The sequence below is a fragment of the Zootermopsis nevadensis genome, unplaced genomic scaffold, assembly GCF_977971745.1.
Source record: "Zootermopsis nevadensis isolate Lab colony 2312 unplaced genomic scaffold, Znev_1.0 Znev_ptg000013l, whole genome shotgun sequence".
Taxonomy (NCBI): domain Eukaryota; kingdom Metazoa; phylum Arthropoda; class Insecta; order Blattodea; family Termopsidae; genus Zootermopsis; species Zootermopsis nevadensis.
In genome coordinates this window covers 4,437,762-4,458,330 of record NW_028259145.1, presented here as the reverse complement: position 1 = coordinate 4,458,330, position 20,569 = coordinate 4,437,762, and the positions used below count along the sequence as shown (strand labels likewise).

Here is a 20,569-nt window from a genome sequence, read left to right as displayed (position 1 = left end):
TCTAAACATCGTGTCTCTCAAATTGTTAAATCGGCACCTTTCTGAAAAATAGCGACCTCTTCAGAGGCACGTAAAGTGTTAGAATTTTAATATGTTTTAGAGGACGAAAGAGAGAAAATAGGGGAAGTGAGGGGGGACTTCATTTAGTTTAGTTGAATGCGTAACAAGGCTTATCGTTTGACTGTTGTCTTCCTATGACATGTTTTCAACGCAAGGAGGTAAAGAATACGAGAGAAATAAGTTTAGGGTAGATAAATGATAGAAAGGGGAAACAGGTAGAAAGGAAGCCGATGAATATGTATAAAAAGAAGTAGAGTAGGAAAAAAATGTTCAAGATAAAGAGTAAATCATTACTCATTAAATTTCGACTGCGTTCTTATACGTGATTGTTTTTAAAACTCTTAATTCTTTCCACGACTTGTTAGTAGGTTATTTCGAAAGACCCCCATTAATTTGTGTAACGTTTTGATCAGATAAAAGAAAAGAGACATCGTAATTTATGATACTGGAAAGCAACAAACTGCTTTAAGTGCTTCGAAATGAAAGTTTTGCGAGACAAAATGCCTCGTTAGTAGCACGGAAAAGGTTAATAAAATTGTAAGTGAAGTATTTTTTATAATCAAATATAATTAACGTAGAGGAAATTGTTGATGATATTACTTTGTTGGGCTACACTGTAATATAAATATTTTTTGACAGCACGAAAAATTTCTTACGTGGTAGCAAAACGTGATTGTACAGAAATTCTGCTATTTGTATCGCTGATGAAACAAGCAATAAGCAAATGAGAAATTTCGAATATTGCATAAGGGAGTAATTTTTTACTTATACAGATTAGAAATTGTTAATGTTTTTTTTTTTGCAGGTATCAAGATAAAGTTACCGTGAAAGTGTTGCTAGAAACAGGGCGGCAGGCAATGCATTTTTTTTATTTGTAGTGTTCTGTCTGACGACAGGTCCATATATCATGAACAGGATCCTTCCAACCTCTTCAGGTTGTCAGGGACCTGCTCATACATATATACATTCTTGGCAGAGATGATCAGAAGTGGTTTGCCATTGCCTTCTTCTGTGTGTGAGTGGAGTAATTGTTGGGATGCCACGGAGAAACCGGGGAAGCCCCCGGAGAAAAACTCCGTGATGCCTAGACCACGGCCTTGCCCAACACAAGTTATAAATTTGAGCACCACCGGGAATTGAACCCGGGACCCCAGGATTACAAGGCCAGCGTTATAACCGCTAGACCACCGTGGCAGGCAATGCATACTAAATGTAAACTCCTGAATAGTTTTAAAATGGAAATAGAGACAGAAATTGTAGGATATCTTAGGGAATGGGTTGAGAGGCAGATAGAATTAGGCCAAGATAGTTTTCAACGGCGGGAATTATTATTAACGACATCGAAACTTCAGTTCTTTACCGGAGTTTCTGCACGGAAAGATGCCGGTTTTAGGTGCAATCACAACCCTACAAAGTACCCTTTTAATTCCCCTCTGTCAGTAGGTCCACCCGCCTGTCTGTCAATCTGTCCGAAATCAGAGAACAACTTTAGAATCGAGAAGTGGATTTTGATGAAATTTGATAATGGAGAATTTTAGTAAAAAATTGTCGAGCCGTTTCAATCTTAATTTGCATCAGCCAGTTTTAACGGCCATTCCACATGCGAACACAAGATCCCTTCATGCTTTTTACATCAAGTTATTCTACGCAGAAATAAATGCTTTGGATTTTTCAACAGAAGACCGAGAAAATTGAAGAAATCGCAATATACGTCTTGATTTAGTGTAGATTTTATTCGTACTGGACTTGCTTTATTCTGTTAAATTAGTGCTAAACTCCAACAAGACTTTGAAACACATAAATCTATTAAACCAACTATATTATTTTAGTATATAATTTAACAGTGAACAGTGCAGTCATAATGTTCGTTATATCTTCATTCTGAATACAGTTTAGAATTTTTAAAAAAATTGAATAAGCATCAACTAACAATGAATAATTTCGTGTGAATATAATCATTAAAGCTGAATAAGTGGACATTTTCTTTCGTCTGGTATTGTCATTTGAATAATAAGAATTTCAGTCACATTCCATAAATCCCCTAAAAATTTACTTGTAAATTTAAAGATTGTTTATTATAAAAAAAATAATTCTTTGTGCGCATAATCATTCACTTCGATAAAGAATTCTACTTCTCTGAAATAACAATTTTTATGTCAGTTTATTTTTTCTTATATATTTCACTTAATTTTTTTAATAAGGTATTAATATACAATTACACTTTTTCTGTCGCATTTAAATTAATACCCAGAAAGGATATTCAATAAACTAATCCTTTAAGGTTAAAAGGTCTTAGGACCTTGGTGGGGCTACAACTCACAGAACCAAAGGCACAGACTGGAGTAATGTTTGCACTGAAATCACGAAACAACGAGACAGCACTCCCAGAATAGGAACGAAGCCAGAGAAGTCAATGACACTGAGTTCGGACAGGGTTTTCTGTACTGGAAGCGACCCTGTTCGATTCACCTTTCGACAGATCGATTTGGTTCAGAACTAGATTTCCTGTGCGAGGCGATCAAGAAGTGAGTATTGTGTACGCACACGAACTCTGCCCAAACCGAGAAAAATACACGTCCGAGAACCGCTGTAAAATCCCAGAGCACAATTTGCTTCAGACTCCCAATCAGAAAGTACCTGATTTTAGTTCCGGTAAGAAAAAGAGGCTGTCGAGGTGTTTTATATGCCTAAGGCACGACCACTTTGTTCCAAACACCCTTTTATTCTCACAAATTTTCCATTATAAAAAGTGCCGTTAAACAAAACAGAAACAAGACCTTCCATCAAGTGACCTTATCTAAACTATAAATTTAACCGATTCATATATATATATATATTTATTCTTCAAGTCTATACACAAACCATTTTAAATATTGATGTTAAAAATTAAAATTGATATAAATATTTCGCGCTATTCATCGTTTCCTCGATGTTTACAATTTGCGCTATATATTACAACATGTTTCGATGTCTCAGCATCATCTTCAGGTTTTATTTTTAAAACTATTCTATATTTTTTAATGCCACATAATATGCAAAAGAATCAGAAGATAAAAGGAACATCCACAACTACAACCTAAAATCTACAATTACTGAAAAGCGTGCATTAAAAAATATAGAATAGTTTTAAAAATAAAACCTGAAGATAATGCTGAGACATCGAAACATGTTGTAATATATAGCGCAAATTGTAACATCGAGGAAACGATGAATAGCGCAGAATATTTATATCAATTTTAATTTTTAACGTCAATATTTAAAATGGTTTGTGTATAGACTTGAAGAATAAATATATGTATGAATTGAAAACACAAACATGACGCATCTAAACTATAAATTTAACCGATGTTTATAACCATAAATATTTTGTTATGATCTGCCAATAATACTAAAAATATGTACTACGCGCTTCATGGTCAATAATTCCTCGCCACATGACCCTGTCCGCAGTCAGCCTATCCCGTCTACAACCTCACAATACTTCCGTATGTTCTACCTTAATTGTATCCTACCCTCTACGGCTATGTCACGCGATCTGCTTCTTTCCTTCAGGTTTTCAAAGTATAATTATGCATAGGTTTTTTCATCTCCCCCCACAGGTGACCGTATACCTCCCGTCTCTCAGTTTTCTTTGATCGTCCCGACATCTGGTGAATTCTACAAATTCTGAAGTCCCCACCCATGCAGGCCTGCGTCGTACGCAGGGCGAATAGCCAATGCATTCGATAATTTCGTTATGCCGCCCCGCAAAAGTCTCTTGTGCTGGTCTCCCTCCGGGCTCCTCTTATGAAAACATGGCCGTGCATTAACAGACTAAGAGCCATTTTCTGGTTTGATTTTATACAGTCCTTGTATAGATATTCTAGTACAGTACAATCACGCTCAGAATTTAAGACATGGGTTAATACACAAGGTAAATTTTATTATCTTTTCAGTTCTTCGTACCTTAAATTTCAACTTATATATGAAAATACTTTTACATCGAATTATTTATATACCATTAACTATATCTGTCCTAAAGACAATAATTAAAGCTAATAACAGTATAATTTTATTGACACAACTAATTGTTTCTCTGTCTATGATAACGTTGCGTCTTATTTATGTCGTATGTGTTAGTAAAATTAGGCAAAATTCATTTCTTCTTGAACAGACGGAGGTTTAAATACCACATGAACAGGATTAATTACTTTAAAGACACGTAAAATATGGGAAGTGAAATGCTAGAAATTTAAATTCGGTACATTGATTGTTCATTTCGGTTATTACACTTTGAAATTAAATTTCACGACTGTAACTGCAGAAACTTTTCAGTTGTGCATAGCTTAGGGAACTTAGTCCATCATCTTCAGAATCGACATAACGTAGATTTAAATTGCTACATTCAAACACAAGTTTCACATCTTTGTTAGTGATCTTGTCCTACGGTTAGACGCATAATATAACGTAATATATTTCGACTGGTGCCCAATCAGTAACAAGGGTTGACTCTGAGAATACTAATTTATTCTTTCGTTGTGAAATATTATGATTTATTCGAATAAACAGTGACCAAACCACAGTCTAGGTACGAACAAAAGTCACTAACTGAGAAGTTCTAAAATACTCATAGCGATAATAGCACGAGTAGCAACATCTCCGTATATTCGATGTATCGATTCTTTTAGACTTTGCATAATATGATTTCGAGAATCCTTTAGTAGATACGTCCACGTTTCGATCGAATCATGACGTTCTTGACGGGGAGATACATAAATGTCACGAGAAATAGAAGAGATATACGTGACACATCATGCATCAGTGAATAAAGATCCATTTAAGAACAGAAATATCATGATTTCGTCTTTCAGTACATAATTACACGTCTTAAATCTGACGTCGAAATTTAGCGCTGAAACGAATATACTAAACATGGCGGACGGCCGTACTGAATACGTCAGACGGGCTCGTGTTTCGACAATGTAACTCACAGTCATAAGTATTAAAGAGCTGTACGTGCTTATTATAAGCTTACCAATTGGTTAACCAAATAACTCGGAAACAGGCTAAATAACGATCTAATTTCGAGAAACATTATTACAGTTGTTAATTCAAGAAATAAATTATCCGAACATGCAGCAGAACACAAAAGGAAGTTAATAAATAGAACTTATGTTCAAAGGTAGATTGAAAAACCATCAAATAATGATACCACTTTGCAGTTCTCTACGTACATGGGAGAAAATATTTCTGTGGATCTTAAATAAATGGGTCTTTATGAATTCGTCTTTATCAATAGCTCTGTAATCTTTTAAGACGGTGACAAGTTTCCTGTTTCCATAAGAAACATGTAACATCTTAACGTCCAAAATTCCAAATCGCTTAAAGCACAGGAATGACTATATTACTACATATAGCTTTATTAATATTCCATTTTGATATCAAAAAGTTTTCACAGAGCTATAAGCCTATATACATATGTTTATAAATTATGGAACATGGTTAATGTCTGGTTATAATATCCGAGACTCTGCTTGTGAGAATTAGATGAAGATAACATGAAATAACGAAGGTACAACGTGAAATTTAAGAAGATGGAATCAGAAAGGAGTTTCTCAGCCAGTGCAGGCATTTGGAAGCATAATGCACGAAGATAAGAGAGATAATAGAAATAAGATTAATGGGAACTACAAAACTGTCGCGTTGGTCTCTATCAGGGTTTTCACAGTTGAACTGCGGGTCGGCGAAGTGTCTCCGTGGGAAACAAAGTTGCCTGACTCCTAGCGTCGGAGGAATACGAACCTGGTCTAATGAAATGAAAGGATTACACGTAAGGAATTCTCGCCGAACCATCATCTCTGTGATGGTAATCTACGTTAAGGGGGCTCTTTGATGCACAGCATAACATTACGCAGTTCAAAAAAAAATTATATTAAAAAATGCTGTTTTGATTTCTTCGTGTTAGATAGCAGAGTCGAACAACCTCATCACGGTAAAGTTTAACACCTGGAAGAGATTTCTGATTTCGTAAACGCGCAAGTTATAACATTTTACATTATTATGGAGCGGTCATGGATACTTCAAAGGAACTACATCTACGAGATTGTCAAATTAGTGACTCAGCGAATAACCAAATATCAGACTCTGATTGATATCAGCCAGACTATTCACTGAAAAAGCTGTTTAGCATTCACCTAAAAGCTATCGAAGTAGATTAAGTGCGTAAGTTCCTAACAAACGAAATTCAGACTGTTAGTAACTACATATTTAAATAAATAATAAGTTCTCAGTTAACTTTTACCTAGACAAACATGTCTGACTGGCCAACTACTCGCCAAACGAAAACAAATCCGCGACCTATGCGAAGTTCTTTCGTGGTTACACAGTCGGGCTACGAAACGAGCTGTTTGATTCCACTATCTTACAGACGTTAGAATGCAAGTTATTGTACGTATATCCTATTCTGATTTATATTTTTCCTGGCCATTGCTCATTGGCAGAAAGAAATTACGAGGATGACTGTATATTAGTTTATAATCAAGGCGAATGAAGTTTCTTCTACCCATTAGAAAATAAAATCAGTCACAAAGGTTCAGAGATTCGGTAAGTTATGTGTAATGTCTTTGATCAGAATCTATTTTCTTACCGAATTCCTTGTTCAGTCTACACTTGCTGTTTCTAACTTTATTCAGCATCTCCGTACAGCAAACGTTTATCGTGCCTTCAAGATGTGCGTGACCTATGGCGCACGTTCGAAGTTTTATAAATGCACACAAAGTTCTTGTCGAGAAACATGGACAGCGTAGATGCATTATAAATCAACAGTGAGAGAGTTTATAAACTGAATCATCTGCCTTAAGATACGGTCCAGTGGTGGGCTTTTGTGAACAGGGTAATGTGTCAACGGCTTGCATATAATACGGGTAATATTTTTACCTGAGTGACAGTTAGTTTTCAGGAAGTAGGGCCACTTTGCTCAGTGGGATTAATAAGACAGACAGAGACAGAATGTAATACATTATTATTACTAATTTTGTTAACATTATCAAGATCGCACTATGGTTATCGATATCAACATTATCGCGCAGACATCTGATAGACAGAAGCCGGTGGCTTGCGAGCCCCAGTCGTTGCTATGAAATCAATACCCGTTCCGCAGATGCATTGCCACAAAGCGACAAACAGTGGCCCGTGGTACAGCACTAAGAGGACTTCGCGGTCTGTATTGAGCAGCGTTAATGTCCCTGTAGACAGACTGTTGAAGTACTTCCTTCTGTCTATCCACCCTCAAACTATTTCCTATTCTATATATATTTATTTTGTACAGTCTATACACAAACGTTTGAAGTTTATTGGTGTTGTAAAAATTATATAATATTAAAACATTTTGTTGTGTAAAATATTATATTAGCGCTCTTAATCGTAAATACGATTTTACATTATATTTTTTTAGCGCTTTTATTAAAATGACATGTTTCGACGGGTAATACCGTCGTCTTCAGGTTTTTATCAATTTAAAATATTTTAAAGACTACGGATCATTATAATATATTGATCAAATATCTAATAGTTTTTAAAATATTTTAAATTGATAAAAACCTGAAGACGACGGTATTACCCGTCGAAACATGTCGTTTTAATAAAAGCGCTAAAAAAATATAATGTAAAATCGTATTTACGATTAAGAGCGCTAATATAATATTTTACACAACAAAATGTTTTAATATTATATAATTTTTACAACACAAATAAACTTCAAACGTTTGTGTATAGACTGTACAAAATAAATATATTTAATCAAACACAAACATGACGCATATAAGATACAAATATTTCCTATTCATTCTTTATTTAACCTTGGTCTTTACTCAACGTGTTTAATGTAATATACTCATAATCCCGGATAATGGCGGACATGTCGAATAATCTTAAACTCTTTGGATAAATGTCAATTAAACATAGTTATACTAGATGGTATGTATGTGATTCGCTGCTTAGTACTTCTTTTGTTAACGAAAATATTTTCATGGCGACGTCTCATATTTCTAAAATCAGACTGGTCGTTATCCTCAGAAAAAACAAACAAACAAAAGCCTAGCCTAAACCAATCAAATAATAGAAAAAACTTAATAAATGCAGAGGTTTACATCTGACAGGACGGAAAGACAGAAGTAATATTCAAGGGTACTGTGATATTCTTTCCCTCCATTTTATTGTCTCATAATAAAATGGAAGAAATTTAAAAATTTATTGTTACTTTATTATGATAGGAGCCCGGACAGCTCAGTCAGTACATTGACTACCTACGGCTGGACTGGGGTTCGATTCCCGACAAGAGCAAAGAATTTTTTCCTCTAGCCTCTGCGTCGAGACCGGCTCTGGGGCCCACCCAGCCTCCCATCTAATGGGCACCGGGGTCCTTTACCGGGGGTTAAGCGCGGCCGGGGTGTGATGCTGACCACTCACCCCCCGTCTAGTGCCGAGGTCATGAAAGAGTAGGATCTATACCGCCCCTCCCCCCAAACGACCTACATGGCGTGTAGCGGGACAAACTTTACTTTACTTAAAAATAAATGTCTTTCGTGAAACCGTAAAAAAGTCTAATACCGTCGTATGAAAATTATATATTCTGTTTGAAAAACAAATCGAATGAAATTCATAGACGAATTGTTATATTAGTGCACTGTTCCCATTTATATTGCTTCTGTAACGTTGTATTAAACCAGAATACTTAAATGAGAAAAAAAAATTAAGACAGAAATCCGGCACAAATGTAAACTGACAAGACAGATTGCGTGAAGTGACAGGCATCGGACTGAACTATCGAGATTCGATACCTGATAGCGGCACTGATACTCTTCACAGTCACATTCAGAACTCACATGTAAACAAAATTATTATCATGTCTGACGTCATCTTATTCCTTACAGCAATTCTGTGCTCAGAGACAAAACAGAACTTTCCCCAGATACATGCTCCACTGCAACTGTATCCGAACGAATGCCCGGAAAGTTAATGCAGACGGGCGAATGGAAAAGGTTGCATCCTCTTTTGTTTTCACATACACTTAAAGACCCTTTGAACTATTTTAATAACGCAGACAGCGAACATTACTAGTACAAAGCTATACGTTGAACAAGTTAATAGCCAATTTTTTTGTAAGAGAAACAATAAATTGAGTCAATGAACCAATCAACGACTTCATCAAACACCAGTCCAATCGACAAGTTGCTCCACATTCAACGCGATTAGTTTCAAATACTGCACATTTGCCATTATACAGTGATTATAACTGGAGCGCCTGGAGTGCTGCTGTCAGACTACACGCACTACATAAGTGTCGGAGAAGTTGCCGCAGTATCGCGGCGATTACTAGTTCACATTTACAGAACGCTGCACGTGTTACTAGACCTCAAGCTGAAATATGACCTGACGAATACTCAACTACAGGCTTCTACATGGATAATTTAATGATGCTATAACAACAAAGTATATCGAATCGAAGTTTAATTAATTAATTCACATCACAGAAGAGGCAAAGTGCTCATAAATTATTACCGTCGATGAATGCTAACTCTGCACATACAGAAAGAGATTTTAAGATATTTCATGTATTAAGCAGACATTTCTGAGCCTCTTAGTCTTTTTAAGGACTAATGACCACTTTAGTAGAAAGATTTATTTTCATCCGTGACCGAGTACATGAGGACCTAAAATTTATCGCAGCAACCACGGCTTCCCTACAAATTGCCTTCCAGAGTACGCAGTTTGTAAATATGTGACGGTGATGTATTTAAAAAGTAGACCATGATGAATGGCGTACGTGAAAGATTAACGGCACGTCCTGAATCAGAAATTTTGATTCTTGCCTGATCTATAAACATATATATATATATATATATATATATATATATATATATATATATACAATGCACCGTTTGAAACGTAGCCCTGACGACAAAAGTATTTTTAAGCTATGCTGAAGCCTAGAAATAAGGGTGACCTTGACTACACTGTCACGTGGGATATTAGGGCGTACTTCGTACTTCACGTTTAGTACTTGATTGTATGTTTGAAGTGGTATTTCCTGCAAAATACAGATGTCGTTTCTGTCTCTCTAGCGAAATAATATCCTGTCAAGACAACCGAGCGTACTATAGTACAGTGATAAACTGTTAAGTGTTTCAGTACTTTTCGTGTTAGTCATGGTTATATATGGTCGGTGGAATGTTATAACATGGATGGACGAAACATAAAAAAGAATGAAATAAAGAATGAAACAAATTACACGTTAGAAAATTTACGAATAGCATAAAAAACTGACGCTTTCGCCAGGAACGTTGGTAGGAGACATAGTAATAGTGTAGCCGAGGGAGATTCAAACCCCCACCCCACCGCTGGGATCGTTGTGTTCACTCCCAGGGGAACTACTTCGAGGGTGATGGATAAATTTAATACCTGAGATAAGTGTACGGGTTTTTTTATACGCGCAGTCTTGAAACTTTCCGATCGCACCTCGTATGCAGGTCTTCGTGTGAAGTTTCCGCTCCTGTCATCATGTCATCAGATTCTATCCCAAATTGGAATGTGTTGACAAATTTTTAGTAAAACGTCCCAGAATATGCTTTTCGCAAAAATCATTTTAGTCATTCTAGAATTTTTATGCATATAAACGGTCAGACGGACGGAGGTAGCGATTTTAATAGGCGATCTGCAGGGATTCCGAAGCACCTGAAAACTAGAAATAAGAGAAGTGAAAGGGAAAAATAATGAATGAAGGAAAATACAAGAAAAATAAAGAAAGGAATTGTGGATAGATTGAATTTAAAAAAAACAACTTCTTTTTAATTCATAATACCTTGTCTATCTGTAACCCGTATAAAATCTACAGAAGTAAAAGTTATTACTTGTTGTTTTAGATGCATATAAAGCTCTAAGGGGAGGGAAAATACTAATAAAAGTACTCACGAAATTTTGGACCAAAGAGAATTGAATTAATAAAGAATTTGAAGAAAATTTTGTAAAGACTATCTGTAAAATTTGATTTACCCACCTAAAATATTAGAGCTCAAAACAAAGTAGGACATCCAGCACGTAAGGGGTACATGAAAGATTCATTTTATTTAGAATAACTTAAGTGAAGTTGGATGAATAGGATGATAGGATTAAAATGTTTTTGTTTAAAATAGGATGTGACTGTGCCCTATAGCGACGTTTTCACACAAAGAAGAACTTCCAGGTTAATATCAGAAAAGAGAAATTTAATTACCAGTCGATCATGTGAACGAGAAGACGTAATATGACAAAAATTTAATGGAAAAGTATTTCGACGAGCGTGTAGTTTGACTGTCCTGGGTCGTGTCTCGTTTATTTCTCTGCCATAAACTACTACTGTCCGCCTTGCCTGTCTCTCTCTCTCTCTATTTCGGGCGATTGATTATTTTTCCGTGTCAGGCCGTAATTTGAAGCGTCCGTACGTCCGTGTTTATACGACGGGTGTGCCGTTTGCGTGTGAATTTATTTCCCAGCCACGAACTGTACTTTACTCCAACTACTATTTTTGTTTTACCTGTCTCAATCCAGACACGTTCTTTACCTCCTAAACAGATTTCTCTACGTCGCACTTATAGACATTTGCGTATAGCGAAGACAAATATTAGCTCGCAATTTATCTCCAAAATATTTGACATCACGTCACAGAGTATGCCTCATAAGACACACTACGTGTTTTACAAGACATTCTGCTTCATACAGGATCAGACACCCGCGTCTCTCTTCATAGCCTCAAGAAAAATTAATGAAATGTGTATCAGAGAGTTAGATGGGCGGGTTGTGCAGCACGCAAAGTAATACGAAAATGCGTATAAAGTTTTGGTCGGAAATCTGAAGGGATGACAACGTCCGAAAGACTTATTCGCTTATGAGAGCGTAAAATTATAGCTGACATTTCAGAAAGAATTGAAATAACTATACGTGATGCGATACACAGATTTATGCGTAATTATTGTGCAAAAATTTACCTCACAGATTTACAAAAATGATATAAAAACAGAGTCTGTGAACTTGTATAACGATTCGTACTGCGTATGGAGTATAGTAGCACAGCATTAAGAACCAGAACTGTGTAAGAACGCAACTGCTATCTATCGGAAAGGACATTAATTATAGACGTGACCTTAAATTACCATGTTGAAGTAACTTCAGCTTCCAAATTATGACACAAAAAACTTCTTCAGTATTTTTGTGTATAAATTCTTGTGCCTTATGGTTTTGTAATTTTATGAGTCGTTTTATTTTGAGTGTGGTGTGTTGTTTTGTTGTGTCTCATTGTTTGGTTCTGTCTCATTGTTCTGTTGTTTCTTATTGTTTTTGTTGTCTTATTGTTTTGTTCTGTCTCATTGTTTTGTTGTGTCTTATGTTTTTTGTGTCTCATTGTTTTGTTGTGTCTTATTGTTTTGTTGTGTCTCATTGGTTTGTTGTGTCTCATTGCTTTGTTGTGTCTCATTGTTTTGTTGTGTCTTATTGTTTTGTTGTGTCTCATTGTTTTGTTGTGTCTTATTGTTTTGTTGTGTCTCATTGTTTTGTTGTGTCTTATTGTTTTGTTGTGTCTTATGTTTTTTTGTGTCTCATTGTTTTGTTGTGTCTTATTGTTTTGTTGTGTCTCATTGTTTTGTTGTGTCTCATTGGTTTGTTGTGTCTTATATTTTTTTGTGTCTCATTGTTTTGTTGTGTCTCATTGTTTTGTTGTGTCTTATTGTTTTGTTGTGTCTCATTGGTTTGTTGTGTCTCATTGTTTTGTTGTGTCTTATTGTTTTGTTGTGTCTCATTGTTTTGTTGTGTCTTATTGTTTTGTTGTGTCTTATCGTAGTACCACTGCCACCGGGTAAAAACCCATTTGCAGTTAATAATAAATAATAAAATATATTTTCACCCTCGTTGTACGTATATGCTCGATAGAAAATAATCTACATTACAATCTTTCTGTAAGACATGGCATTGAAAAAGACTGATTCTTTACTAACCTAGCGATGAAAAAGTATTTAGATTGCCTTAAATTGACACTTAAAACTTCAGCGTGATAAGTGGCTGAGTTACCAATCTGAAGCTTTCAGTCAGAACTCTTTTTACTGCACGTCTGAGTTCCACTGAACGGTGCATGTCGATACGGGTTGGGGGGGGGGGAGGTGCAATATAAATACCTAGCAACAGTTGTGCGAAGTGGCGAATTGTACTTCAGAATATCTTCTTCATTTCCCGCAATCTCAGGGAGCTTAGACAATTAACACATTACAGAACAGGTTACATCGACCTGACTAAGATCTGTAAGTAGTTTTCTGAAGAAGCTAATGTAGGCTAGAATGATGACTAAGATGAGACGTTAACATATTCGAAACATGTTGACGTATATACCTGCGGACTGAGTAAAACCGCGTAAACCTTTGTAAAATCACCGGGTAAGGCGGAGAGTGTCAGACGTAGGCCCACTGAGCTAGGTTCAGCCACTGAAAGAATTCTGCCTCGAGTTTAATGCATCGAGAATTGTGGTTATTTATTGGCTGGCAGTCACGGAACTGAAACAAATTGTGGGTAGCATAAGAAATGAAATTTGGAACGTCAACCTGACCACAAAGTGAATTATTGGCTCGATATAAAACGGAGAAACGCAGTCATGCAATGCGGCAAACAGATGACGGATTCTCACAGTACAAGGCTCTTGGCTGTGTCAGCCATCTGCTTTAATGAAATTTCTATAACATTGATCCCTGGTAATATTTAACTACAGAAGATAATATTTAGACCCGATAAGGATAATATAGTGGGCGTAACCCTCTCCATATTCACACTACGTTTTCTTTCTCGGTATAAATGTTAACTTCAGCACTTAAATATTACGAGGGATCTACATTAAGGATAAATCATTAAAACAAATGGCTGAGACGAGCAGAATCAGGATTCTTGAAATGTTATTTAATACTAAGATGTTTTAAAGTCATATAGGATAAACGAAATTGGCAGCGTATGTAGCACGCATGTGAATATAAGAAATGATAACAAGGACGGAGTACATGAATTAAAAACTTGAGACACTGATTGGAGGATAATATTAAAACGGATCTTGAAGAAATATGACATCGTTGAATAACATGATCTTTAGTTATCAGGTAGAATAGGGTATAGTGTAACACTAACGATAATCTCTTAGAATTGATACGACTATGATACAAATTAACGATATTGGGTAAAACTGGTTGGACATTGTATGTCGTAATACGTAGCGTCTTGAAATTAAAGGTCAAAGATTGTAGGATCTGAGGTTTTCACGACGGTGAGTTTGAAGATGGCTGTCTTCTGGGTTGTAATCATAGCCCTGATGAAGGAAGGCAGAAAGTACCTCTCAAACGTCCATAAATTTCTACCCGATTATACGGCGCAACAACCCAGAAGACAGAAATCTTCATACTCACCACCCTGATGACGGAGGCAGTATGACCTCTGAAACGTTGGTTAACATCGACTAGACTACACAGCGCAACAACCCAGAAGACAGAAATCTTCATACTCTGATGACGGAGGCAGTATGACCTCTCAAACGTTGGTTACCATCGACCAGACTACACAGCGCAACAACCCAGAAGACGGAAATCTTCAAACTTTGTCTAACGCGTTAAAGAGCTTATAAATTCGTGTTACTTTGCAGGAGAATCCTGTTTCAGCAAGTGGAGACAACGTAATCCCTCACAGCCCATAAAATGTTCTCTCCCGGTACGTAACAGGAGACAAACTATCAAACAATTTGCCGTGCGGGTATCAGGGTGAAAATATGAGGCCGGAAGGTCGCGACCTATGCCCTCAGCGCTTCACCTCCTTAATAGAAGGCTGCAAGGTATTTGGTTTAAACCCATCTCGTCTGAGTGGAATCCACACCCAGCTGCAACCTCTCTCTCCACTGAACAACGTGTGACTGCGTCTTGTTGCTACGAGCTTCTGTAACGTGGTTATCGCATCAGCTGACGTTTTACGTGGGAAGGCAAACCAGAGAACTACAAAATGCTTCAAAGATTTGGGAGTAGGAAAACCAGCCATAAATTGTCGCAACATGAAACGATTACTAATACTTGCTCTCAAATTCTCAGACTTCACTCCATTGTCTAATTCTATTCTTGATACGGCGTTGATGAATAACATCGGAATGAAACATAATAAGCATCTACGTAGCTGTAATGCCCTACAAATTTTCTCTCAAATCTTTCTCATTTATTCCAACAAATTCGACACTAGATCACTTTTACTGTGACATATTGTAGTTAAATACATAACCTTTGCTTTCGATGTATATAAGTATTGCCCCACTTAAAACGGAACCCACACTAATATACACAAACACCATCACGTACGGGCCAAAATGCAGGGTTGCAAATGTTTAGTATTTTCATTAAGCAGCGAAGATTTTTTTTTAAAATCAGTCGTGTTTTGTTTTATCCAGAATTTCCTTGTCGGGACAAGCAGGCTACTGCTCACTGTTTTACGACAACGGCCTAGCAACAAATGTGACCTTGAACTGAGTGTCACATGGTAATTTTGATAAGAGTGTTACGCGGGGGGGAAAATTTGTTTCTGATTTTATTTTTTAATGCAGTATACGACTCTTACTGGGTTTCGTTTGAAATGTCACACCCTGTGTTATCTACCACGAAAGTAGAAATAAATAATTGACTTGGATAAATCTTCCAGTAGATCATTAAATATGCCATTTGCAGAACCTTTTCTGTCCTTCTTTATTTTGAAAGACTAACTATCTGGCTAAATCCCTACATCAAGTTTCTTCTTGAGAAAATGATGGTCATTCTATGGTTAATTTAAGGACTTGCACGTGTTTTATTGAAGCGAAGATTCACCGGTCCTTAGCCTGATCCATATAAATCCACCCTATCCTCCCAATGTTATCTTTTATTGATACACATTTTAAACTTTGTCTCCCATCCAAGTTTTCCGATCTGTTGTTAATGAAGTGTCGCTAAATAACCATTATCCTCCACTCTTCATATCTGGTATGTTTTTAAAATTAAAATTCCTCAATATATTTTTTAAAATTAAAATTCCTCAACATATTATTTTGTTTTCTATCTCTAATATCCATTTAGTCTTTATAATATTATTATTTAATTTACAGACCGATTATAAAAAACCACTACAAACATTTCACCCACGCAAGATCACGCGACATACATTTACGAAACAACATTGAATGTGATAACAAAGTACAATTGATCTAGAAGAGGATAACTGATATTTAATGGACATCTGACGAAGGATTGCATTTAGAATATTACATTTGAATTTATATCGATTATACACCTGAAGATGGTTCATTGAAAACCGAAACATGTCGTGAAAAAGATGATACTCTAATTGTAAATCGAACATTTCGATAGAAAGAGCATCATTTTAATATATTTTAAATATTTTAAATATTAAATGTTAATTATAGTAATAATATTTTAATATTTAATAAAATATTTTATTGTGATTAGACGGTTAAAATAAACAATTATAATCATCACAATATGACGCAACAATATCATCTCAGACCATTATCAAAGTGAGAACGTACCGAAGTGTTCTTGAGGCAGCCCAGTCCCTGCTCCTCGACCGAGTACATGACCAGGACCATGAGTACAGTCAACAATCCGGCCAGCAGAGGCAGCACCTGTCGCGAGCAATTTCTGCAGCGCGCCGTGCCCTGGGTCAACTTCTTGACGGCCAAGAGTCGGGACAGGTCATCGGGAGAGACGGACAGCTTCTGCGCAGTCGTCAGGATGGCGCCGAGTCTGCGCTCCGCCTCCTTCACGTTCCCTGCACTGTTGATGTTATTATTGTTGTGTTGTTTGTGACCCTTCATACTGGTTGTCCGTCTGTCCAATTTCTGAATCGAAATCTCCACTTCCCTGCTGTCAAAACTTAGTTTTGACTAACGTAATTTACATTAAAAATTCTACCACCATTTGTTCCTTGAATTTTGACAATGTGTTCTCCGATATTCGTTCGTTTAATAAACACTGTCACTCAACTGTTTCAGTTTATTACCTTTCATAAAATAGATTACGATTACTTCATTTTCGCTTGAAGCCACAATTTACATTTGTACATGTTACTACATTCGGAGACGTCATATTATTTGCCTCTTTCAACACTGTTTAATCTCTGATTTTTATTTCCTAAAAATATCGTCCAAAACTTTGTTTAATATCAAATTTATTGTGAGCGTGAAATACTTAAAATTTGTAGCTAAATGTGGATTTTGTGTAGATCTGATGCCGAGGTTTTAATATCACTTCATAATAATTTCATCTTCTTCCCACGTGTGTCCTCCTTTCACTAAAACTGGATGTAAACTAAAACGAGTAGACACAGCCTAATCAATCGTCATTTAAATTATAATATCTTGAGTTGCTTTCTTAAAACTATGAAGATAAACCATTCGATGTCTTAACAATATGTTTCTGATGGCGTATACACACATAGATTATTCGATCTCGACTTCAGTTCTGTTTTACAGACTTCATATATAAAATAAAGATTCTTTTAGCTGAAACTAACCAAGAATTCTTCAACTTTGTCTTCATTTGTTGACGCAAAATTCTTTATGAAGTGTTACAAGAATGACATAAAAGCAAAACTGAATATATCACGTATTCCTCTTGAATAAAAAGAGTAAAATACGAAATTTATTTTCCTCTATCGTCCCTTCCAGAGGTTTTTTCCAAACAAACACATTTTAGATTTTACGTTTATAACAAAATCATGTTTTCACATGTATTTTTAAACTTTCTCCTAAACTATGCACTCGAATTCATTTTAAGTTGTTTATTTAGTCTCTTGATAATCGTATATAAAATTTCACTTCATACAAACTGAGTGCAGCAATTTATATTCAGATATAAACAATTCATATTATAACCACTCGTAGGTCATAAATCGATTTGAAAATATGAAGCTTATGGTACAAATTGTTTGTAATAACAAGAAAAAAAATTACACTTTCCTCAAACTAATGTATACATAAGTAATAAATTTAATTCATTAACTGTTTCAATATCTTCAGCTCAACCACACGACTTTGTTGTGACGAACAAAAATTCTTCTTACATAAAATATCCTTAGGTTTATTTAAAATTAATATACTGAACTGTTCACAATAATTACAGTCTAAAGTAAAACTTTAGGTTTGTCATTGTCATTTCTTCGAAAAGGTTATTATATACGTCGTCCACAGCTGTCAAAACTACTCATAGCAAATTATAATTTAAATAGCACTAGAAACATTCTTTTAAAACTTCCCTTCCTATAAAGTCAAGTCTGTTGTTCAAACTTAATGTGCTTCTAACTTCACGGACTGACTTATCGAGCTGTTACAATGTTTTCCCAAGACGCTGTTTTACCAGCCCAGACTTTTAACTCACTGTGAATACTGTTCCATATTCGCTGCACATCAGATGGCGGAAAATACGGATTTGAGGTAAACTTATGCAAAGACTCCACACGAGAGACCAGCGCCGATCGCATTCCGTACCGGTCTGTAACTGCTCTATCACAACCCTCGAACCGAGTCTGATATTCAACTGTACAATCCCTCCCTTCGTCCAAGTGTTGCATGTACAGACATGCGCAGGGCTCCATACACCACCCCTCTCGATGATCAACTTACACTAGTACCAAGACTCCGTCCTCTTTCAACGGAGTGTCCGGGAGGTTCAATCTACAACAGGCTGATTTACCGATAATGTTAAAATAATATTAATTAATTAATTAATTAATCCATTCTTCTGTTTGTTTATTACTTTATTCAGTTTTTCATATTTGTCATCCCTTGAGTCATGGCAACCGTAGACCGTTTTATTCGCTTGGAGTTGCTGAAGAAAACCACAACATATATCGATATTTGTATGTAAAAAGCATTTGTTAATAACAAAGAAGGTAACGTGGAATCTATTTTTAATTTTGGAAAACTTAAAACTGTCTGATACTTGCGTCTAAATTTCTGAAGAGAAATTTTTGATCTAAGCAGTGTAGTATTTTGAAACAATGGATTTTATCTGTAAAAATATGTTTTATTTTTAATAAATGAACATGAAGGCCAATTACGTACTTAAGTATCCCCTTTTAAATTATCTTTCTACTCTTCCTTCTAATTCAAGTTCATCATTAAAGCATCTACAGTTTCTTCATTACACACACATCTCTTTAGCATAACCGTATTCCTGAAACGCAAGTTTATCAGTGACCAATTTTTATTTACTTTGGTTTGTTTTCAACATAAATTTTGTGTTATTTCCTCGCGAATGAAACCTATCGGTGAAATCAGCCACGAATACATATAATTATTAATTACTATTATACTAAGATTTCTGTCTTCTGGGTTGTTGCGCTGTGTAGTCTGGTCGATGTTAACCAACGTTTCAGAGGTCATACTGCCTCCGTCATCAGGGCGATGAGTATGAAGATTTCTGTCTTCTGGGTTGTTGCGCTGTGTGGTCTGGTCGATGTTAACCAACGTTTCAGAGGTCATACTGCCTCCGTCATCAGGGCGATGAGTATGAAGATTTCTGTCTTCTGGGTTGTTGCGCTGTGTGGTCTGGTCGATGTTAACCAACGTTTCAGAGGTCATACTGCCTCCGTCATCAGGGCGATAAGTATGAAGATTTCTGTCTTCTGGGTTGTTGCGCTGTGTAGTCTGGTCGATGTTAACCAACGTTTCAGAGGCCATACTGCCTCCGTCATCAGAGTATGAAGATTTCTGTCTTCTGGGTTGTTGCGCTGTGTAGTCTGGTCGATGTTAACCAACGTTTCAGAGGTCATACTGCCTCCGTCATCAGGGCGATGAGTATGAAGATTTCTGTCTTCTGGGTTGTTGCGCTGTGTGGTCTGGTCGATGTTAACCAACGTTTCAGAGGTCATACTGCCTCCGTCATCAGGGCGATGAGTATGAAGATTTCTGTCTTCTGGGTTGTTGCGCTGTGTGGTCTGGTCGATGTTAACCAACGTTTCAGAGGTCATACTGCCTCCGTCATCAGGGCGATAAGTATGAAGATTTCTGTCTTCTGGGTTGTTGCGCTGTGTAGTCTGGTCGATGTTAACCAACGTTTCAGAGGCCATACTGCCTCCGTCATCAGAGTATGAAGATTTCTGTCTTCTGGGTTGTTGCGCTGTGTGGTCTGGTCGATGTTAACCAACGTTTCAGAGGTCATACTGCCTCCGTCATCAGAGTATGAAGATTTCTGTCTTCTGGGTTGTTGCGCTGTGTAGTCTGGTCGATGTTAACCAACGTTTCAGAGGTCATACTGCCTCCGTCATCAGGGTGATGAAGACGGAAATCTTCATACTCACCGCTGTGAGAACTTCAAGTCTTACATAGTAAACCTCTATGGGGAGGATACTCATCGCTTCATCCGGAGATTCGAGGCTCTTCGGATAAAGAAAGCCAAACGTCTCTGCTCCCTTTCTAATATTTTCTTAACCCAGGAGACGGAAA

The 20,569-nt window shown here is 36.5% G+C and overlaps 1 protein-coding gene across 4 annotated transcripts in view; it reads right to left on the bottom strand.

Moving 5' to 3' along the window:
* LOC110832582 (uncharacterized) overlaps positions 1 to 20,569 on the bottom strand; it is a 309,094-nt gene that overhangs the window by 16,991 nt on the left and 271,534 nt on the right. For 2 of the 4 annotated variants that reach the window (XR_015535045.1, XM_087348449.1), the window contains one exon: positions 16,652 to 18,806. The exons of the other annotated variants lie outside the window; for them this stretch is intronic. Coding sequence is in view for 1 of the 2 variants with exons in the window: in XM_087348449.1 (XP_087204575.1) it covers positions 16,652 to 16,939 (288 nt within the window). In the remaining variant the exon portion in view is untranslated. The remainder of the gene's footprint in view (positions 1 to 16,651; positions 18,807 to 20,569) is intronic. 4 annotated transcript variants of the gene reach the window in all.